We start from the raw sequence: 23879 nt of genomic DNA, 5'->3' as shown, positions 1-23879 counted from the left end.
GCCAATATATTCATGCTGCAGACAGTGACATCATTACATAAATGTCTTTTAGTATCAGAATTTATATTCTAGAGGAAAAATATTAACAAGCCTGACACATAAACTTTCTGTAGATTGAATAAAGTTTTTAAAAAGTGATCTCAAGGTCCTGGCTGCCTTCCCATCAGCATGGTGAAAACTCCCAGCTAATTTACTCAAGCAAAGGTGTTTCATAGTGGGAGACACGAGATATATGAAGACTCTGAAGCTGCTCCCAGCTTTGTGGAATTACCATTTCCACACCACCACAAGAAGAGACATCCTGTCCACTGATGAAAGCAAGGGAAGAAAAAGGGAAAAAAGCAAAATGGAAGGGAACATTGAACATATCGGCTGCACTACAAACAGCTGTTGAAGCAACAGTAGTTTCCAACTGGGTTTGCTTTTCTTTTCAGATATGTTAGTGTATATCTGGGGTGAAAATATACCCGAGGGTTCACTGTCACTATACACTGTGGGTCATGGATTGTCCTTCATGCCTATGTGTGGTCTCACAACGTGCCCAGAGTTCATGTGCATGCACAGCTTTAATCTGTACTATTATCAGTTACACAGTTTTTCTCATGATTTCTACAACATGCACAATTGCAGTGAACATAGACCTCCAGCATTTAATTAAAGACAGTTTTTTCCCATTGCCTTTTTTTCCTCTTTGACTCCTATCCCTTTCTCTTCTCTTTCCTTCTTTACTTAATGCCACTGTGACTTGGGTCTTATCTGTGACTTGGGTCTTACCCTTTACAGAGCTGCACAGGGTGAGTATGCCCTGGGTCATCAGAAATCACGATCTTTCACTGTAAGCTAGGATATCTGGAGAAGGAGCAGACCTTTTATGATGGAGATTGCCTAGTCTCTCCGAGGCTGCCTCCTCATCTACCAAAGTCCCACGAGAACCACATAGTCTTTAATTTTTGTTTTATTTGAAACGTCAAAAGCCATAAAGTAAGCTTTAAAATAAGGTATAGACTCATAATGGACAAGACCTTCGGGAGAAATCCTCTCCTTGCCATTGATGGAGAAGCCAATCAAGCCCTGCAGCACTTTTTGCAGAGGGGCCTATGTGTATGTGATGTGTCAGGAGGGGCTGATGTGCCAGGGATACCGTTTAGGAGATCACCTCATCTTCTGCTTACCTAATCCTGAAGGTCCAGGAGGGCCTGGCTGGCCAATAGGACCCGGCCTTCCAGGTGGACCCATGACACCTGCAGGTCCAATGTCTCCCTTTAATCCCTAGAAGAGAGGAGACATCCATTTATTTGCTAAAGTATTAGTAACACACAACCTCTTCCAGTCAGCATTGTCTTCCCTTTCAAGAAAGCCAAGACATTTGCCAACAGAAGCATGCAGCATGAGCACCTGGGAAGATGTGCTCTCCCCTCCTACATGGAGACAGAAGGGCACACCCAGGCAGGATTCCTGCTCCTAAATATGAACGGTCACAGGGATCCATTCTGTGACGAGTCAGGAGTCTCCCTGATCTGAATTCAACCCTTTGATAGCACTTCTTTAAGGATGCCTTTTTACCCCTGGTAGCTCTGTAGGAATCAGTGCAGCTGAGAAAGAAAGACGAAAATCCCTAAGGAGTTGTCAGGTTGTCACAGTGACATTTCCCAGTCTCAGGAAGCAGTCTTTCAGAAGCACAGTAATGACTTTGATGCCCACACTATTTTCAGAAGTACTTTAGATGCCTGGATTCCTATATTTCCTTGACTTTCACCATGGGTATAGCTGTGTTAACGAATCATCAGAAGGCAAGCAAGGGATTGACTTTACAATGTGTAAGATAGTGTGTAACAACACCATACCAACAAATGGTGTCCCCCTGGTATCCTTTCAAGCAGTCAAAATACTGTAAAATTAGCTATGGTAGAAGAGTTTATACACAGTTACCATGCAATAGCTAATATTCTGTAAAATCAGCCCTGATCTGCCTCATGGGAGTTTATTTGTGCAGTCATACCCTTAGGTATTTGGAAGTTTCACCATAGAACTGTTCAGCACCTTCCTATTTTTTGCTCCTGAATTTAATACGGTGACATTTATTAAAAATAACTACATTTATCTTCCTGCTCATATACTCCCAAAGGCTTGGATTTCTCAGCTTTATATTTCAGAAGTGTATTACATTGCTTGAAGTTTAAATATCTGAGTTGATTTTTATGTAACAGCATACATTATTTAGCATAATAAAAATGATGTGTAATATGTGAGCTTTCTTTTAGTGACAAAGGATATTATTTCCTTGAAGATGGTGTCATTCCAGGTTAATGAGCATTCAGAGGCATATGATAAGCAGTTGTATGTTTAATTTAAGAGTAACAAAGCATATATGGTAATATATAATATGTGTATATATATCCCACGTATATGTTTGAATGTCACTTGCACCATTTCAGCAGGGGAAGGCTGATTTTGCCATGGCCCATAAAGAACTAATTGAATATTTGCTTTGTTTAATCCTATTAGGTAAGCTCTGTGCCATCAAAATATTCCAGGATTTATGTGAATGTCAGTGATGCTGATCTCTAATTACTTCTTACATTACACAACACAGAACTAGCAGACCAGGGTTTTGTAGCCCCAAAGAAGACTGTGGGAAATCTCTTTCCCCCACACAATAGCAATTTGGCAGAGGCAAGCCAGCGCCAGTCGGATGTGTACTGCCTGAAAATGAGCTGTTTTCTAGGTCTCCTGCTTTGGAGGAATGCTTGCTTAATGCTCTCCTGCTTAGCACAGGCAGATTAAATAATAATGGCAGAGGTTCATATTAAATGCTTTTGCCTTGGTTTTTTTTTCAAATGTGCCCATGGCTTTCAGATAAGCTTTTCCCATTGACAATATTTATATTCCTCTCTTTTCTTTCAAAGTAACATTATCTAAAGCCCTAAGTCATTCCTCCTTATTGAGACTGAAACCCTAAACTTGGTCCTTAGGGTGAATTCCCAAGCTACAAAGCTTTGGGTGTTATGTCTCAGTTAGCAGCAGTGAGGCTGTGACTTATGACTCCCACTTCCTGGACACCTTTTAGGAAGAGCCTGGCCCAGAGGCAGGGAAGAGTTGAAGAAGTCAGTGAGCTAATCAAGAAGTATCTCAAAATGGAAGTGGAAGTGACACCTTCCTAATTTAGCTGCTTTCATCTAGCCCTGTCAGCGAGATCAAGAGACAGGAAATGGCCCCATGTTGATGGAAACTCTCCTCTCAGCTGAACAAACAACTACAACACTTAAACGTGGCAGCCAGACCCATAGAGCCTTAAAGTGCCACTCTCTACTTTTTTCAAAGTATTAGAAAAGAAGAAAGGAAATCGCTAGCTCACTGATTTATTGAGAGGGAAATCTGCTTTTCATGCAGAAGATCAATGCTGAAATTGCTTTTGGGGCACCAGAAAGGGATTTGTGTACTGAGCCTTGTGACAGGAAATGGCAGTTTGGGGACAGACTAGACTTCTTTTAGTCACACTGATAGTTTCCTTAAATTATGACACACCTTATGTCACAACTTTTTGATTAAGGCACTGTGTAATGTGACAAAATATCTAAGGTCAGGTAAGGATTGCACTGTGTTCAAGTTGATCCGGAGGCACTGTGTCTTCCCTTTGCCTCATGCTGTGGAAAGATATTATGTGCATAGTACTTCAGGAGAACAGATGAACAGAGCTAACAAAAAAAAAAAAAAAAGGCAAAACCAAAAAATTCCAGCAAAGGTCACACATCAACTTTTAAAGCATGACAAATCTAGGACAAAAAAATATTTCTTGTGGGTCATTTAGCAGACTTACACGATACATGCCTTCCTTACTTGGGAACCTGTTATTCCCTCTTTAACACCCAACTTTAATTTTTTCCCCCAACTGGCTATTCTATGACTTCAGATACTACCTCACGGAATCAGAGCAACAATGAAGGACATATATACCTCTTTTTGCAATGTGTGGCCTAGCCAGACTGCAATGCTGGCCATAATCAGACTGCAAATAAAATACTTTCAGGTAAGCTCATTGGCAACCACATCTACAGGCTCCTGTATCTGAGCAGTTGTACATTGACACCAACATTGGTGTAGCAAGGACAGGTTCCCTTCCCTGTTGGCAGAAAGAAACAGGCTCTGCAGGTGACAATTCAGAGCACCAGGAACTGTTTGGTTTTGTGTCCCCAATATCACTGCTTAAAATAGATACAAAAGGCGAGGTGCACTCAGAGAGGCCCATTTGGTGACTTGAACAGGTAGCTATACCAATATTGTTACCTGCTTCTTGGAAAATGCTATAATGGAGGAATCAATATCCAATATACACACAATTCCTACTCTTTACTTGTCATCTGAAAGTCTGAAAATATAGCTCTGTCAGCATAATTTTGAGCTCTTTAGCCATCAGATGGGTCTGGGACCACAGCTTCATGTTGCTTAGTATTCAAAGGAAGGGTTCAAGGTCTGCTCAAATTGTATTAAATGAGTGCGTTACCAAGCCAGGATAAATAAAACATTTCCCATGCTGCATGGCCAGGGAATAGGTAAGGTTCTAGCCCTAAGACTCTTGTGTAGCCTATGTTTGCGTGTGAGGTGTTTCGGAGCTTCTGTCCGCTCTCCGTGTGATACAGTGCATGGTAAAAGAACATAAACCACACAGTCATAGTCACGATCACACAGATGCCATGAGTCACAGGAAGAGGAAACACCATGGTCCTACTTGTTTGCCTCGTTTTCCAGGTCTTCCTATAGGTCCTCTGTGTCCCGGTACTCCAGATTGTCCCTTTGGGCCCATCTCTCCCTTGATGGGTATGGAGGGAAGGAAGCAAGATGTAAGTACATGATTATACTTGCCTTATACAAGACAACAGGTGGACATTGCTCTCATTCACACAATCCTCTAGATAATCAGATGCCTTCTTTCTTAAAAATCAAAAATGATAATACAGTATTTTAAACCAAACATAAAGTAAAAAATATCTCTTACAATTTACCCACATATCCCTGAAAAATCCTTTCATAAAGAGGAGGCCAAATGGAGAGATCAGAAACATGCTCAGATACTTGGGAAAGTCAAGGTTAGCAAAACTGTCTGATCCCTTGGTAAAATCTTGCTTTGCTGTTAAGGTGCATGTGTTATAAAGACACTCAGGGAAAGGGAGGTGAATTCACTCATAACCTCCTTAGGAGCATCTGCTATCTTCTTATCTTAATTTCAGATATATTATGTGATTATGTAAAAAAATATCCTCCTTTAGGTTTTCCATAAGCCAACATCTTAATTTTGTTTGTTTTTCAAGAACAGAAAATCAATGACATAGGAACTTATCAGGGCTATCACTGCTATTTATAGTAGAGCCACTTCAATTCAGAGTATCAAGAAGGAAATATTTACTAGCTTCAAGTGAATAAAACCCAAACAATTAGAGCAGTTATGAATCTATAATCAAGTATTTGGATATGTTAAACAGGAGGAAGATTATAACTGAACAAATTATCTGGGAGAAAAAAGAGAAAAACCAACAAACAGCTAAATCTGAGAGTTTTCTCCTAATCTAAAAAGCCTAAAGAATTTGATCAAGTCCAAGTAGTGTTGGTCATTGAGTCAAGCAAGACCTTTCCAGGAAGTCCCTGAAGTCACTAATTGACCTCGTGTTAGCATTTAACACAACTCCCCAACACATCACACCCACTTACTTTTTGTCCCAGCATTCCAGGGAAGCCTATTTCTCCCTACGAAGTCAAAGGAGAAAAATAATGAGAAAATGTGTAATGGTCTTTGACAAAGCAGCACCTTCCTTGGAAGGAAGGAAAACAAGTGTCATGTATGGATATCAGTTAAAAAAACCCGCATTGACTCAGCACTGCAGGTGATTCAGTAGGTGGAGAATTATAAGCAAAATTTTACAATAAAGCCCTTTGTATGGTAATGCTACTCCTCTGTCTGATTCTCTGCTTTTCTGCTTCCTCTTCTATGGCAAAAACATCCCAATCATGCTTTTGTCTACAGGCAGCCCTATTACCTGGACAACTCTCAGAGCCTGCCTTTGGGAATGGCATTTCTCCATTTGCATCAAAAGCAGCTTACTTTTCCTTTCTTAGTTACAAGAACCACCAAGACATGAATCTCTCCCCTTTCTTCCTCTCCCTGTATTATCATATCATCAGCTAAAAGCATTCTGGCAAGCTGCCAGTTCCGAACTGCACAGGCCAGGAGAAACTGAGGTTACCTCCAGGGAAATCCCCCTCTGACTCACCAACTTCCCCCCCCCCACTGGGGCTGGGGGACACATAGACATGGAGTCTGTCCCACCACCTTCACATAAGATGGGACCACTGCCTTCCCTCACCGCTCCTACCCTCCCAGGAGGATGCTTCCATGCTCCATTCCTCCATGCCACTTCTGTTTTTTGCTGTCAGAAGTACATTGCTCTTCACATGCACGTTCAGTTAAAGATGACAGCAACCTGGAAAAGAAAATTACCTGGTCTCCTTTGACTCCTTTGTCACCCCTGTCACCTCTGGATCCCTGGAAAGACATAACAGGGGGACAACAGGTACATTACTACCATTCCATTAAGAAGCAAAAAATATCTCTCAAATAACAATGTGTTATTTGAAGTCAGCAGAATATAGTAATGTCTTCAGAGCAAGGTATACAGTTCATTATTGATATTATAACAGAATTAAGAGCAAGGTCTATAGGAAAAGGGACTCATTCTCCCAAGATAATTCTTTGAATGCATGCTTTCCTGGACATAATACTTCCAAACTTGATTTTTTTCCTCCAGTTGGCTTCATTCCCCAGTTCAGGTCCCACAGTAAAGTCTTACAGTAAAAACTGTCTCCGTGCCAAAACATGTATCCCTAACTAAATCAGAACAAAAATTAAGGATTATTATACCCATTCTACAAACCAGGAATCTGTAAGGTTTGTACAGAGGTTCACTGTACAACTCACCCACAAGAAGACAGGGTGTAAAACTCACTTCTTCAACATCCCAGCCCAAGCCACAAGACTGTGCTTCTTCTCTATACTTGTTTTTCATTTCTCAGTGGGACTTCATCAAAATTCAGTCTCATTTCTACAGTTACTTTTTTTAACACAACTGTTTCCCAATATTAAATGATACATTATTTTATTGTCACACTGACCTTTTCTCCTCTAGTTCCAGGAAAACCCTAAAGGGAATGATAGATATTTTAATGCTTCTTGCTTTCGAGATCACCCAAGAAGCCGGACTTTCAAACTTTGAAGTGAAGAAAAAGAACGAAGCAAAAATAATTAATTGCATCAACTTGTAAATGCAAATGAATATTTATAGCTCCTAAAATTGGCACTGAAACAGAACTGTGAAATATGAGTTAAAGGCACAACAACTCAGCCCAAAAGCCAATGTGAAAAAGCCAGGTAAAGCCAGCAGATTTGATATTGCTTTAAAATTGAAACAAGTGAAATAAAATGTAACTGAGAATGAATAAAGCATTGGATACCACAATTAACAATCTAAAATCATTTTAGCAATAATACTCCTCTTCTGTTTTGTTTGTTTGTGTTTTATTGGTTTCTTTCCTCCATGGAATATCTTTTAGTAATACCTAAGTAATCTAATGTGATCATTAATATAAAACTGATGTTTCTCTTAAAGAAACATACAGGAAATAATGGTGTTCAGTTCTTGTTTCTAGTCCTTTATTTGAATAAACTGATTACCTAATTTTTTTGAAGTACCATAAAATGCTGTGGTTTAAACTTTTAAAGGCAGGGTCTATGATATAGACAATGATGTGCAGATACTGGAACATCCAGACCAAATTGTGCTTCTATCCTACTGTCAATACATATGCATAGTTTTAGTAGAGGGCCAAAATGATCTCCACAGTCTATGAGGTGGGTAGAAAACATTGCAGACATGATTTAATGCTGCAGAACTTCATTTTTCTAGTGTGATACAATTATATGTGAATTTGCTTTAAAAATAAGCTACAATAATTTATACCAAAACGTTTTTAGGAAAAGCTAAAAACATAGCCAAGCCCAACCACACAACATAACCTCGCTTGGCGCAGAGCATATCTTTTTAGCTGTATTAGAAAAGATATATGTCGATAAATGTTTTCCAGCAAATTCATGAGGGAAGCAGCTGTCAGCAGAGTGTTAGAAACCAATGTCTGAAAACACAGCACTTGGTTAACAAACCTTGGAGCCCATTGGTCCTCTTGTACCTGGCAATCCCATCACACCCAATTCTCCCTTTTCACCCTAAAGGGGTCAATAAAGAGAGTTATTGATTGTGGCTCTCTGATGACACCATATTTGAATGTCTGACAGTTTAGTGGTTCAGGTTTTATGTCAAATAGTTGAAATAAGCCTGAACTTAGTGTAGACCTCTGGTAGACAGAATACAATTGCAATTGTATTCTGCCTGACTCCCCACGTTATCTCACTCTTCTATTTACATTTTCTTGTGTGCACAACTTGTGCTCCAGTTTTGCCAGATGTTATTAAAGGACATGCAAGCAAATCACCACCACCTTTTCTGCATGAAGGTGCATTGTCTCTACCTGGCACCACTTCCACTAGGTTGCAGATAAGAAAGGTGTTTTGCTGCATGCCTTATGGCTTGGGGAGGCACAGTGACTACTTTTAATGAAGTTCTGAGACATCACGTGCTGTACAGTCATTTGGAGCCAGTAAATCATGAAAAAAATTTACGACAACTTCTCTGGCTACTGTCAGCTAATTATATCTAGCATGAAATAATGGAGTAGACGGCCAGACATGCAGCAGCACTACTAGCAGAATACATTTGCCTCTCATTCTCCTTCAGCTTTCAGTGTCCTAAAAATGGAGGGGATTTTCACATTGGCTGCTGCCCCTGGAGACTTGAAAGAAAGCAAACTACAGAAAAGACTTGAAGAAACAAAGTAGGAGAAATAAAGACCGAACTAAGGCTGTGTCAAAGAAAGAAAAGACAAGGAAGGAGACCCAGCTGAAGAAATAGCAAATATCCACAGAGGTGGATATGTGGAAATAAAGCCAAACAGCAGCACACTGGAGATTTACAGCAAGAAGAGGATGCAGCAAATGTTTATGGTGAAGATGAGTGTCAGAACTTTGAGAAGATCAGAGACGGGGGAAAAAGGAATGAGAGACACAATCAATTACACAAGCTATTGATATGAGCCCAGAGATATGTTGGGGTGTATTCAGCTGGAGCCTTCACTGACAGGCAGGAAACTAAAATTTGTAAAAACCAGAAGAAGTGAAGCTGTGAACTTTTCTGAAGAACAGAGGAGACCGGTATCAGATGAGATAATAAAAGCAGAAGTGAAATCAAACAGCAAGTAAGAACTGCAGCTAAAGTATAGAAAAAAGTATTTCTACTGAACGTGAGGGATGCTTTTAGGAATGTGATGAAAAAGCATAGTAGTAGACAGAAGAGATTAAATAAAAATTAGAAAGACTGCATAAATAAAGCTAAAGCCTATATAAGGAAAAGACTAAGTGAACGAGTTTTCTGTCTGCTTTGCTCTCTTCTTTCACTAAGACTATGAAGTTAGTTGAACCTTCCCTCTGCCCTCACTGTTCCCACTGTGGGAAATCATAACACTAAATTTGTTTGGGGAGGACACCATTTCCCATCTCACAGTTCATTGATTTCTTTTAAGTACAAACTCTCTTGTTGCTTGTCTACATTCCCACATACTATAATGTGATGTTGTTCATCTAAAATAGCTGTAAAGGTTTTGGCGGTCTGCTTCTAGATGTGGCTTGAATTAGAAGTCATGTACTATTATTCTTGTAATATCAAGAGCTACTGCATCACATTCTCTGAGGTGAGGGCATCAACCTTCATAGAGAAACTGAAGAATCAAAGATTTACTGGAAAATGCAGCTTCAAACTAAGGATTGTGTGCAGTCCTTTTCCCTAATGCATACTGGATTGAAGAAAAGCAAGTTATCTCTAAAGTCCCACTAGAAACTCCATAAACTGAGACTCCTCTGAAGACCTGTATACCTTGGGCATAAGATAGTACTCACTAAAGGACTGTCCTGAAACATTTTTTATAATAAATGCAGATGAAGCAGCTACTCTGTAGTAGCGAAGTGTGTCCTGCCGTTTCTTCTGCTGTTGGTTAATAAAAATAACAGGAATGAATTTTTATTTGTGAATTTTTATTTGTGAATATTCATTTGTGAATTTTCATTTGTGGGATTGGACTTCAGAGATGTGATAAGCAATCCTCATGGTTCGTAGTCTCTTTCACCCGATACCAGTCTGGTGTTTTCCCTCTGATCACATAGGCTCACAGTATACCTTCAGGCAAAAGGATCATCATAAAGAATAATCATAAAATGATGATCAGTTTAGAAACACTGATTCACGTGATTGTGAGACATCAGTGCCTACCAATAAGTCTTTATTAGGTTGATTTTTGATTTCCCTTTGACATGCTTAATCAACATAAGGAGTGCTACAGGGGTTGGGTTGAAGGTGGAGTAACCTAATCCTAAACTAGGCATACCAGTGTAAGAAATGGGACAAGCACAGAGTGTCCTTGCGCTGTTACATCTTCCCAGCCTCCAGCAGATAGTTGTTTAGAGAATTTCTAAGACAACTATTCTGTCCTCATGATGCTGAACGGGTTGTTCGATGGGAATTTTAGTCTTACCTTCGGTCCCACAGGTCCAGGCCATCCTATTGGTCCTGGCATCCCAGGGACACCCGGGGGACCCGGTCTACCCTTGAACGAAAAACATTGATTACAATGATTCATAAAACATCATTCCTACACACTCTACTGCAGACAGGAGATAAAAAGACCTGCATGTAATTATATCCATGTGAATCCAAGTTATGATAAGAGCAGAACCAAATCTTCAACTAACTATTCTTATTACTATTGTTCTTACTCTAAACATTCCTATATTACTAGCTATAACTGCTCTTTATTAACTACTACATAACTAGCAGTAACTGCATACATACAGTTATTTATCTGTTTTGATTACTTCTCGTAAATCACTCTTTGAATATCTCCTAAAATGCTGCAGTTTAATGCTATTCCACTGCATTACACCACTTGACAATACGATATTTGAAACATCATCATGACTTTTGGGGCCAAGAGCAAACTCCCAAGGGCCAGACAGCTTTTAGCGAGAGTTATACTGTTTTATTTCCATCCTGAGTGACTTCTCTTTTGGAACCTACTAGGTTTCGTCAGAAGAGAAAGTACCAGTGTATTGTGGTTAAGGTTTGCACCTTCTTGTACATTGGTGGGTTACTTTCTCCAAGACATTACTGTTCTGAACCTTTGAATTTATATAAATAATATTTTTTTTTACTGTTATTTTTTGTTTTCTGTAATCTATTTGCAAAATAGATGAAAGAAAATGGCCTCTTCTGTTTATGTGTTTTATACGTATTTGAATTACTGATTGGTAGGTGGTGTATATTATTAGAAAGGTGTTAAAATCCTTGGTGTATTATTAGAAGAGTACTTCTTTTCCTGGTTAATGACTACCCTCAGTGTATCTCTGATTTCATTCTGCATTTCTGTCTTCTTTTAAAGTTAATTACATTAAGTGGATGTACTTAGTGACTGAGATAACGTATTCTGTTTCATCACATGTAGGGGTACATATTTTTGATGATATATTACGGCTCATATGTCACCAAGTAAGCCTGGGATTGTAGTCAGCATATTGCATTGTTGCCAAATATCCAGAATTATAATCATTAATGGTTATTTCTCCTTCAGGGCTATCTGGCTGAGGCTTGTTTAGACTTTGGAAGAGTAAAAACTTTGATTTTGCTTTGGGCTTTTTTTTAATGCACCTTTTATGATAGCTCCCATACCCAGCTTCCTCTGTCTCAAGAGACATAATTCAGGTAATTTCCCTCTCTGTTTGACTCTCCTCCATGCTTTTACTGATGGAATTTGTTGAATTCAAACCAGCTGGGGCAGCTCTCCAGCCCTGCACCTGGAGTTCCCTGCCATCCACTCTGGGTACCAGTCAGAGCAGCACAAACAGATTAAACTTCAACATAAGCTAATTATTTTCAGCTGTTGTCTGCACCCCTCTTTGGCAGCTGCTATGTGTCAAGTATTCAATGGATTTCTGAGACAGCACCTTTGTTCATACCTTTCTTCCTGGCCTGCCAATCTCCCCCTGCCAGAGAAAGAAAGGAGTATGTTAGTCTTGTAGCCACCACATGAAGCACAGTGGTCCATAAGTCAATGCATTGCGGTATTTATATTAAAAACAAACAAACACACAACAAAAGCCCAAACAAAACACTGGGAATATCTTTGTGCTCAAGACTCAGAGCTAAAATGAGAAGAATTACTTTATCAGAGCTCCTCGGTCTTTCCTCTGTTCTCAGCCCTAAATCTATAGTCATCACCTTGTATAACAAACCATGTAACTACATCCCCAGCTCCAGGTATAAAGTTCTTTAGGCATCATTACCGAACAAATGTTTTGCATATCTGAAGACATAACTTAACATATAGGCCAGTTTTAATACCTGAGCTGCCTCATACAATTCACACTACATGGGAGAGCTCTGCTTCTCACACCCTCCCAGAGGGACAGGGAGCTCAAAGGCTTTTGGATCAGTAATATTGCTGACTTGTGCACCTGAGCTGCTTTCTTACTGCATACCCTAAACAGAGGTACCTATCATGAGAAGCCGTAAGAATATTTCAAGATAAAAAATAAACACTGAAAGATTAAGTTTTAAATTATATCTTCAAAACAATTTATAGTTTTGTATTCCATTTAAAGCAAATCTCCCCATTCATAAGACTCATCGTTCACTTAACAGACAAGGAAAAAATTTAACATCCTCCCCTACTTCTTTGCCCCTCAAAAACTTATCAAACTCCAAAACAAAAGACACTTACTTTCTCCCCTTTTGGTCCCATTATACCAGGAATTCCTTGTGGACCCTAAGAAAAAAAGTGAATGCTATTATTAAATTGCATTAGTGGGGAGCACTGATGGTTGTCTTCCCTCAACCCTTGACCCTATGGGTGTTTCCTGGGAACAGTGTGAACCTGTAAGTCTGAAGTGCTGATTGACATGTTTGAATGTGGCCTCTAAATACCAGGTCTGTGCCACTGCTAAACAGGAGGCTGGAGAGTTGGACTGACATGGGAAGTGCAGGAGCATCTCATAGATGAAGAGGACCAAAAAGAAAAACAAGCCTGGGGCAAATGAAAGATGAGACGTTATCAGAGTCCTGAAGAATTAGCAACAACAAGGACATGGAGACACCACATTGGCTGGGAAAGGAGGTCAGCCAAAGGGATCGTAGGGGAAGTAGCACAAAACATGTGGGATGGGCTCTGCAGGGTGGGATGGATACGGAGGATTGCCACCGCTTCTGAATCCTGAACATATTTCTCTCTCTCAAATCAGACTGATTCTCCTTTCAGGAGACTTCTTAATCCAGGGAGACCTTGAACTCCATCTCATAAAAAAAAAATAAAAAAAAAAGTTTTTTTTGTAGAATGCTTCAGTTCACAGCGCACCTTTTATTTTTGAGTGACTAAGGAAAAAAATCCTATGATCCTGCATCAGAGAAGCATTAGATTCACAATCATTCATTCCGGGTTTGAATCCTGGCTGCCTTATACTGTCCAAAATGTTATGTAAATTGTACATGAATAGGAGTAAAATGTACCATCAAATGCAAATTACTCCAACTATTTTAGTCAGTATAGTTATTTTAGGTTTTCAGTAGTGTAAATCAGAATGCACCTTATTAGAGTCAGAGACAAAATTTACATTATTTCTTTCATTAGAAGGTTACACATGGGAGGAATTATAGTCCGAGTTATGCCACTACAAATCTAATTCTCCTTTTTATGAAAAAGTGTTAAAATCCAGCTATGATTCAACGGTATGAGCTTTTGCAACTCTTTTGAAAGCCATGCAGGTTACAGCAGAAAAGAATTCAGAAGTAGTTAGTAGATCTCTTTTTGTAATTGTAGTATTCTTTTCAGGCTGCCATTGTCACAAAAGTATTACCCAGGCGACTGCTGGTTCTGACATTGTCCCTTTACAAGACACAGTCCTGTAATTTATAATTAAAAATTCCAAAGCCATGTTATACCCATTCTACTGTCTGCTGTTGTGATAAAATCTCTCAGCCTGCTCTATTTAAAAATGTTCTTGGAGGGATCATAGGTCATTTGGTTGAAAGATTAATATTATTTATAGCAATGGACTTTGTAGAACAATAGAATTAACATTACTGTTCTTCCAGTGTAAGCCAGGGACAGTATTAAGAGATTTTTTTTCTTAAAACAGTCTAGTGAAGACTGAAATAACAACTGCCTCTTTCACATGTATGGCATCTCTGGATCATGGCCAACCATACTGCAGGGCTGTTTCATAATGCAGAGGCTTTTCTCAATACAGGACTGGAGAAACACCTCCCATCTCTTCTCACCACTACTCATCATTCTCATGCAAAATGAAACCGCCTCATCCTGCAACTCAGCAAAGACAAAATGGCAGGACGATAAACACAAGGTTCATGAGGGGTTGGAACTAGGTGATCTTTAAGGTCTCTTCCAACACAAACCATTCCATGATTCTATAAAAAGAAAACTTTGTGGCTTTCACCTTGCAACCTTCTGAAATACTGACTTCTAAATAATTAAAGTTGAGCTTTTTGTCACATAACTGAACCTTTATTTTGATGTACTGTCCATACTTTTTAAATAGTGTTTGGGTGCTTGTTAACTTCTCAGGCTGCCAAAGCCTCAGTCACAGCTTTGCTGCAGCAAAGGCCCAGTGCCATCTCTGCTATTAGCTATATTGTAATAAACTGGCATGCAGGGGCCTTGAGGAAGATCACTGTTCCAAAGAACCAGGCACAACACATCGATTAGGACTTCCTGTGCTCCCGGAGAAACTGGAAGTACCTCACCAGTCTCACTTTTCTTTGGAGGGAACAAACTGGAATGGAAAGGTAAATTGATGATCTTCTCCACATTACGGAATCTCTGAAAGTAGTGATGATGCCTCTGGGATTTTTGATGTGTGCTACCCCCCCCGTAGAACTCCACAAAAATGGAGGGTGAGCTTGAAATAGACTGGAGTATTCAAGGCAGGGATGAGAACATAGGGTAAAAAGCCTACACGATTTATGCAAAGTCATATCAAAATGAAATTAAGCAGGGCTTGGTATGTTTATTAAGTTGTAAAAAGCATTTTCAGATGTTTCACAGCTTTATAAGGACCTTGGAGCAAGTGAGAGAATAATGTGGTTTATCACGAATGCATCACTCACCTGGGGGCCAGGAGGCCCAGAAGGACAGTGTGATTCAAGCAGAGAAGAAGCCTGTATTATCTGGAGCTCATGACACAACTCTTCCATATCCACATCAAGCAGCTTCTACCAAACATAAGACATATGGGTGAACATGCAGTCACATGTAACCTGCTGGAGAAATGCATAAAAATCCAGCCACCACACGCTACAGTCTCAAGAGAGTTTATTCACACTCTTAGGAAGAAGCCTAGGGTTTGTCAGAAGGTTCTCTTCGTGGATGTTTGAACATTAGCTCTTCGGCATAACATCCTGCCTCAAGCTTCCTCCTCCTCCTTCTCCTCCTCTTCCTCCTTCTCTTCTTCCTCCTCCTCTTCCTCCTCCTCCTCCTCCTCCTTCTCCTCTCACAGAGGCACATCACAGCCAGGCTGCTGTGTCTCCAAGCCAGAGTGGGACCCTGGCCTATTCTTAGACCTGACCCTGCTCTCCCTGTCCCACTTTGCAAGTAGCAGCTCCTCTCCTAGAATAGTGTCTTTGTTCTAATAATAGATACTACACTCAGGGAGGGCATAGGCAGCATGAACTTCGCTCCAGAAGATACTAACCCGCAGACATTCATTCACTGCAGATCAGAGACGATGCCGTAAATGATCAATGGATGTCTGATCTTTTGACTTCAAAATTAAGCTTTCATGAGTAAAATGCCTTATTATGTCCTGTGACAAAGGTGATCTCCCCTGGAAACACAGATGAACACTGAGCCAGAAACACTGGATTAACACAACTGATCTTCAGCTCCCACATGAAAGGCTGCTTTCCAGAAAAGCTCTCGCTACAGACTCCAAAGCAAAAACTGCTCATGAATTCATGTGGCTTCCACCCTGTTCATAACTACTTATTTTATTTCATGCTTTTATGGGGGAGGTGGTGTGAAGGATGACTTTATGCTCGGGTTACTCTCTGGGCTGCTTACAGGAATCTCAGGAACCCTAGTCCCAACTTTGTCCTCACTGAAGGAGTACACCACATTCCTTGAGAGGTTTTGTCTCTGAGTGTACTTTCTGTGGAAATCAAGGCACAGACAGTGGAGGCGATGAGGAAAGCAGGGGCAACTAAATTTTTGATCTGGAGAGAATAGCACCCTGAGTTCAATCTTGATCTCTCTCAAGGCAATGGAGGATTTTACACTGTACTTTTTCTTGGGTTAGATCTTGTTTGACATCTTACCAATCATTATTTACATAACACTAGCAATAATTGCAGTATTTGTATATGGTAAATGGACAGTAGAATTAAGAATAGGAATTACTGAATGGGTATAAAAATTCTTAAAAATTTGGATGAAAGATATGTTGGAGTTAACAGACCCTATCAGTAAGAGTAATTGAGCAAAGTGTTATATCATATACCCATTGTGTTCTGTATGTTGCGTTTGTTAATGTATGTGTATGGATACATGTCATGTACAGCAGGTTTGTGCATAGGTGGGAAAGTGAAAACTGCATACCAGCAACTCAAACTTGTCTGTCTTCCTGCAAAATGAAATGCTGGGAATAGATTCCATAGGAGGATTTCAGGACCTTCATTTCACCTACTGGGTAAAGGAAATGTGATGTAAAACAGGAAATATACATAATCTACACCCTGAAATCATTGGGCAGAATGGAACTGTGCCTTTCTGTCTTTATTGGATTTATTGCATTGACATTTCCTTTAGTTCAGGATTGCCTTACTCCGAAAGTCCCAAAATAGAGTAAGGAGAATATGTTAAGTTAATTTAATTAACTGCCTGAACAAACTCAGCCTTATTTAATTCCTTGATCTATTTGGGATTTACTTCAAGTCCCAGTCTGGGATGTTGAGAGATTGTCCTAACAGAGCCATATCAACACAGCCAGGAGCATTTGCTGAGTGACACCACAAAGCAATGCTTGAGAGGATGCTTCATCTTTGTCACACATTAAAAGTCATGTAAAAGCAGAGAGAGGCTTTCAGGCCAGACTTACAGTGCTCCAGCTGTGTCTGAAGTACGGTGGTGGGAACAGGGGTGGTGGAGGAGGGCCAAGGAGGCAGCACGCTCTGCAGTTGAGCTGTTTCTTCTGTTCCAAACAAGGGAGATCTGTTCAATACAAACACTCATCTGTTGTCTTGAACAGCACAAACATTTCTTACAGAATAAGAGAAGTTTCCATTCTCAGGATTTTCCTCCATCCTGCGTGCATTGATCGCAACACCATAATCCATGCAGGGATTTAAGAAACTGGGTGGGCCCGTAAGGCTGTAAGTTCCTTCTCATGCTGAAGGCTATGCAGAGTTTTAAGCTCTTAATGTGGCTCTGACACAGGCTGATTTTGGAAAATTTCAGATAGGCAACATTAGAAAACAAATCAAATATTTATGATTTTCTCCCCTCTCTGTTCCAAAAGTGTATTACAAATTGCTTCTTCTGGTCCCTGCTTCAGCCTGTGTGCTGTAACGGAGAAGCACTTGTGCTGTTGCCCACAACCTTCCCCACGAACCAAACCGCTTTAGGCATTGCTGTGATAAGTGGGAAGTGGGAAACTGTTTCACAGCATATTTGCTTGCATTTCCCCTGGGACTGCAACCAGGTTGCTTTATTTCTGATTTGTGCATCATTCCTAAGAATAAACACCCTGAACCCCAGACTTAGCTGATAGTTTTGTCACTGACTGATTGGTAAGAGGATCTCAGTTCTGTTTGACAATGTCTTTAACTTTTTGTAAGAGGTAAACTTGCATCAACAGTGTAAGAAGCTGTGACCAAAGATTCACAGAGGAAGGATATTAATATGGTGCATTTATACAGTGTAGGTTTTTTCCTGAATCTATTTACTCCTAGGGAAATACATTTCTGATCAGAGCAGGGGCCTTCTTCAAAGGTTTTGTCAAGGACAGCAAATATTTATTTATGCCTGTTGGCTTCTTCCTCTGGCTAGTGGCAGCTGGAATGGGTGTCTGTGAGCTGAAGGTGGCAGGAAGCCAAATACAGTAGGAAGAAAAGCCTATGGTGAAGTATCTGGTATTAATAGAAAATCTCTAAATTAAGTTTCTGGGAAGACAAACCTGACAAAATTGCTAGATTGTTTGCAAATCAATTGCAGGCTGGATATTAGTCACGTCCCAAGGCAAGGGAAATTTTCTAAAGGACAGAGATACTTTTAGTTTTTCAAATGTATTATATCAGTTTCACCATCCCACATTAATGGGGATGGCATTTTCTCAGTACTGATGTGCAGAAAAGAGTTGCCCAGAGGAGTGTGATTGAGCAACATTCAGGGGTAGTTCATGTCATCCAGATTTTTTTTCTCTATCAAAACACTATTTGTGATAATGTCTTTGAGAATGAGTCAATTAAAGTCTGAAGGGGTTCATAATGAAGACTTTTTCTCAGCTTTTCCTCACAAGTTTGAAACTCAGCCAAAACCTTCAATTTAAGAGAAAGGCAGAAGATTTGTTGAAAAAAAAAATCATATATATTGTTTCATTTAAAGCTTTAAATACACACTGAAAATGCCAATGACCTTTAAAAAGCGGCAAAAGTTTGAGTTGCCTGTCTCCAGCTCTCACAAGGAATAAAATATGAAGATATGAAGAGTTAAGTTTTATACTGGCTTCAATCACTCTTATGCAGCCATAATCAAGTTCTTCAATTTTTGGCACATGTACTTCTGTGGTTGTCTGAATTTCAGGATTGTATTTGAACATATTGTATTGGGACTAAATAGCATCTTATTAAAGCAATGGACAGCTTGTAATTTAACAGGGTATAAAGTGTGATTATTATTTTATTTTAGGCCACATTCCAATATAATCTTTCTTAGTACTACCTTATTGATGATCTAACTATATTTCAATAGGATTACTGTCATTCAACAAGAATAAGATTATCAAAACTAGCCTGATGTGGCTTAGTTGCTAGGAGATCACTACCAGGCACTGTAAAAAAAGGGTTCATTACTGGCAGTTGTACCACTACCTAAAAAAAAATTAAGTGCTGCTTTTTAAATATTTTTCAAAGATAAGATTAAATATAGATGTATATCTATAGTACTCATATGATACTTCTCATGTCCTCATGGGTGAAGTCCAGGCCTGGGTTATAAAATATTTGGATTTTCCTTTTTTAGCAGAAAAGTCTGCAAATCTGTGGAATAGTCTTTATTGAGAAAAACGATATAGCTAATGAAGCTGGTAAAAAACCAGCCACTGATTTCCGTCCTTATAGTCTTATACCAATACTACTGTAACACAGGTTAGGTTGAAACCCAGTTTAGGTTTGCAGGTATAAAAAGTGATAAGATGTACTGATCTCAGTGTGGAAGCAAGCAAAATCTAGTCAATAGTAATAGTAACAGATACTATTACTATAGATACTAGGTAGATACTAAATATTAATAGATACTATTATTATATACGTCTATACAACTACCAGAAAGGAGGTTGTAGCAAGGTGGGCTACAACCCAGGCAACCAACAGTAGGACAAGAGGGCACAATCTTAAGCTGTGCCGGGGGAGGTTTAGATTGAATATTAGGAAAAAATTCTTTACAGAGACAGTAGTCAGACATTGGAATGGGCTGCCACAGAGGTGGTGGATTCACTGTCCCTGGAGGTTTTTAAGATGAGATTGGATGCGGCACTTAGTGCCATGGTCTAGTAACCACGGCCGTGTTGGATCAAGGGTTGGACTTGATGACCTCGGAGGTCTTTTCCAACCCAGTTGATTCTATGATTCTATGATTTTAATAGATGCTATTGTTATATACTAAGTAACTAGATTCCATTAACAGTATAGATAGTACTATATGGGACAGATATAATCTATATAATGATGTGGGTAGTTAATATTTCAGAGGCTCCATCGGTAACCATGGCTACATCCTGGAAGGTGTATTTGTCAAGCCAGTATTTAAGAAAAGGGTGGCCTGGACCCAAGGACCTCCCACACTCATGTATTACAGGTAATATGGCAGCAGAGAGAGAAAACAATGAGCGATTCACAAAGTGACTACAGGTACAACTGTTATAATCTGATCTTCCGATAAGGACCACATTTCATTGGTATGGATTTTGTAAGTAACTGCAATAGCCCCAAGATGTACAACCATTATAGTATTACCTTGATTTATGTCACAAAAGGGTTACCTTGGCAGGCTTACAGACTCTCTGCAAATGCCATGCATATTTTTAGGCTCCAGGTTAGCTTTGTTTGCTAAACAACAGCTTCAAAATACTCCAATCCCCACCAGTGGAAAAAATCTCAGCCCAAGAATAGGACCATCATAGTTTTCTGTGAAATATGAAGACCCTGCCTACACAGAGCATGCGTTTACATATCTCATATGGAAACTGCTCTTTCAACAACTTCAATGTCAAGAATATGTCAACATATTCAATAAGAGAAACAAGATAAAATGAAAAACTGCTAGGACATGACTAAGAGACAGTTGTTTTCAGAGAACATAAAAATTATAATAGCTTTAAAATAGAAAGTATTTACCATTTTCGAATTATTTTTATGGTCCAGACTATAAATTAATCCAATTTAAGAAAGTGACTACATACATCTATGGGTATACTGCCAATGGTTGCTTCAGAGAACAACATATTTTAGACAAGCTTTTGCAATTTTCGTTTTGTTCCGTAGACCTGCTTATGACCACAGCTGGAACAACTCTTATTTGAGATGGTCCAAAGCAGAGCCAGAGAGAAGCCTTCACCCAATCTGAGTCCCCTGGAGTGGGGCTCATATGAGGTCTATCAGGCCTCCCAGAGCTGATTCTGGAGCTGACCTTTGGCCCTATGAACCCCCACAGCTGCACCGCAGGTACCAGAGAAGTCCTGCCCTGGGTTCGAGTCAGATTTACAGGATCTCATTGAAAAAAATCATCAATAAACCACAAAAATTACTTTTATCCTAAAATCACAAAGCTGTAGGCCAAATGCCAGGAGGAAAGGACAAGAAAGGAAAAGGATACTTAATATGTGTTTCCCTTCCTATTTATGACCACACTGATCCAGCAAGCCCTGACGGGAAGCCGAGCTGTTATCCAAAGGCTTCTCACCCTGACAGCAATGTTGGTGGCTTGCCCAGCTTGTGACAGACAAGACTCTGCTAGATGGAGACCTCTGATAGCTGACACCCCATCACAGGTGCTTCTCCTACTTGGATGGCTCTTAGAATTAATAATAAACAAGCTGGGCAGACTAGTCAATTATGAATGTGGGCTTGTCCAGCTGAAACTGAGACTTTCATCTGCTTTGTTGTTATTCATTCAGGCTCCTCTTAACCTCCTTGCAAGGACAGCAGGTGCCATGGACTGCAGCCACTCAGTACCATTCTGTACATCTACTGCAAGGTGACCTAAGGCACTTTTCCTTTTAAGTTAGGAAACGTTAAGAGATTGTTAAAAGTGTCCTTTGAAAGCCATAAAAGTCAAAACCCTTTATTTATAGAGCAGATGCAGGTATTAAACTCTCCTTCAAAAACCCTAAAGATATGTGTCAGCATTAACAACATAGTTTCTTTAAAGTGTGTTTTATGAAGCTTTGTGACACAAAGAGTGCCTTAAAGGCATATAAGCAGATATGGCAACACAGCTTATGTCAGGAGCTGGGTTGAACAGTCAGGTTAGCAAATAGTCTGCAAGTCTCAGTACCTTTTTGTATTTAGACTTATAGTTGATGGTCTAAATGTATCTTCCCTATAAACCAGATTAAGTATGCCAGAGAAATATATCAAGCTTAGGTAATGGTGTCTGCTTGGAGGAGGTGGTTACCCATGAAGTCCCCATGGGAGTTACAGGATAAGACATGGAACTGCAGCTCTCCTCTGCTTTTAGTTTCATCTTTCTTAAAATGGAGCTTTAGAGTCTTTAAGGAACAGAGTAAAATGGATCAGAAATTAAGTCAATTAACTTCAGAAAATTAAGAAATCCAGACAAAACCTTGCAAGTTTCTTTCATAGAATCATAGAATTCTTTAGGTTGGAAAAGACCTCTAAGGTCAAGTTCAACTGCTAACCTACCACAGTCAAGAAAATCTCATAAAAATTTGAAAATGCTCTACTTTTAATCCCCACAGTGACTACAGACTCTGGCAGCAGTAATGTGTATTTTACCAGCTGGTGACTCACAACAGACTCAGAAGCTGTCATAATAAATAAATAAATAAATAAAATATTTAAAAATCAGTCGACATTCAAAAAGCTGGACAACAGCATGAATCCTGGCACACTGCCTGGACAGTGGATCTGGATATTAACCTGGCCAGAGGAGCAAGGACACTCTATCCTCCATCCCTACCTAATATTTAACCCACATCCCTCAGTGTCTTTGAGCAGCCCAGCTGGTGAGTGACAGGCTGCTGCATCTTCGCAGGTCAGCCTTAGAAAACACTGCAGACATGGCAAGACAGGAAAACAAAGGAGTCTGAGATTTTAAGCAAAAGAAAGGCCTTTTACTCCCTGTATGCAAACATTTCAGACATATATGTGTGCATATATAAGGACAATGTGCGTGCCAGAAAATTATATACTATTCCCTCAGACTGATTGCAGAAGAAAAATTCTGAGAGCAGATATATATATAGAGAGAAAGATTTGCTTGTGTTGGCTCTGCATTCCAGTTTCACAGAACAGTGAAAAAATCCCAGTAAAATCTGATGGGTGGACACTTCAGTGGGTTATAATACGAGTTTATAAAATAAACCCATGTGTTATAAATCCTGATAACCACATCAGGGCTGTTCTGTGCAGTTTGCTTTCTATTGCCTTCCATTTACGGAGGTCCAGAGCATTTAGACACTGCTAAACAATGTTGACAACTCTACGTGTTCCCCTTCAGTGCATGAGAAACTGAGGCACAGAGAAGTTAAGCAAGTCCCCCAAATCTGTGGATAACTCAATTACAATACCAGAAACAAAATTCCAATCTGGTGAATAACAATATCTCATCTCAATCATTTTATGAACCAGATCATAAAACTCAGCCACTTGTCACACAAGCAATATAAAAATACTCTCAATATTAAAGCCTAAGAACCTACTATGATCTGTAGAAGAGCCTGAAACCCTAAAGATTAATGCAAGATGGTTGCTGCATCAGCCCCGAAAGACTTCTACATGTCATTCACTACCACACAGTCCTCTCCCACTTTATCTGTGAGACCAGTAGCAACAAAGCTGAGAGGCACCAGTGCCACTCTTCTGCAACTGAAAGATCATAATCTGTTAGTGCTGACATAGATCAAACATGTACTTGACTTTGATGTTGCTCCACCACATACTCAGAAAATCCCTATGAGACTGTAGGTGTTGCTGTGTGCTCAGTAAGACTTCAGAGAAAAGCCTCCAAAGTCCTCTTTGAAAGTTTGTTGCTATGATCTAGATTAATTCCTCATGACTCCCTTGCTCCAACAGATTCCCTGCCTAGCTGACTTGAATCTTTTGCCTTTCAGAAAAAACCCAACCCTGTATTGACTTGGTATTGTAAAAAATCATTAACTTTGTAGTTTCAAGAAGCTAAAAAAAAATAAATTGACACTTCCCTAGGTAGAA

At 39.7% G+C, this 23879-nt stretch overlaps 1 protein-coding gene across 2 annotated transcripts in view; it reads right to left on the bottom strand.

Moving 5' to 3' along the window:
- Positions 1 to 23879, bottom strand: part of COLQ (collagen like tail subunit of asymmetric acetylcholinesterase) — a 43727-nt gene that overhangs the window by 12858 nt on the left and 6990 nt on the right. Inside the window, exons 2-12 of one of the 2 annotated variants that reach the window (XM_032707561.1) lie at positions 17309 to 17421; positions 15324 to 15428; positions 12925 to 12969; positions 12161 to 12187; positions 10684 to 10755; positions 8207 to 8269; positions 7162 to 7188; positions 6491 to 6535; positions 5704 to 5739; positions 4727 to 4807; positions 1173 to 1269 (exon numbers count right to left, since the gene is read on the bottom strand). In XM_032707561.1, the coding sequence (XP_032563452.1) occupies positions 1173 to 1269; positions 4727 to 4807; positions 5704 to 5739; positions 6491 to 6535; positions 7162 to 7188; positions 8207 to 8269; positions 10684 to 10755; positions 12161 to 12187; positions 12925 to 12969; positions 15324 to 15428; positions 17309 to 17421 (711 nt within the window). The remainder of the gene's footprint in view (positions 1 to 1172; positions 1270 to 4726; positions 4808 to 5703; positions 5740 to 6490; positions 6536 to 7161; positions 7189 to 8206; positions 8270 to 10683; positions 10756 to 12160; positions 12188 to 12924; positions 12970 to 15323; positions 15429 to 17308; positions 17422 to 23879) is intronic. The other variant, XM_032707571.1, reaches the window with a different exon arrangement.

The sequence above is a fragment of the Chiroxiphia lanceolata genome, chromosome 1 (genome assembly GCF_009829145.1).
Source record: "Chiroxiphia lanceolata isolate bChiLan1 chromosome 1, bChiLan1.pri, whole genome shotgun sequence".
Taxonomy (NCBI): domain Eukaryota; kingdom Metazoa; phylum Chordata; class Aves; order Passeriformes; family Pipridae; genus Chiroxiphia; species Chiroxiphia lanceolata.
The sequence above is the reverse complement of the archived record's forward strand: the minus strand, read 5'-3'. Positions and strand labels throughout refer to the sequence as shown.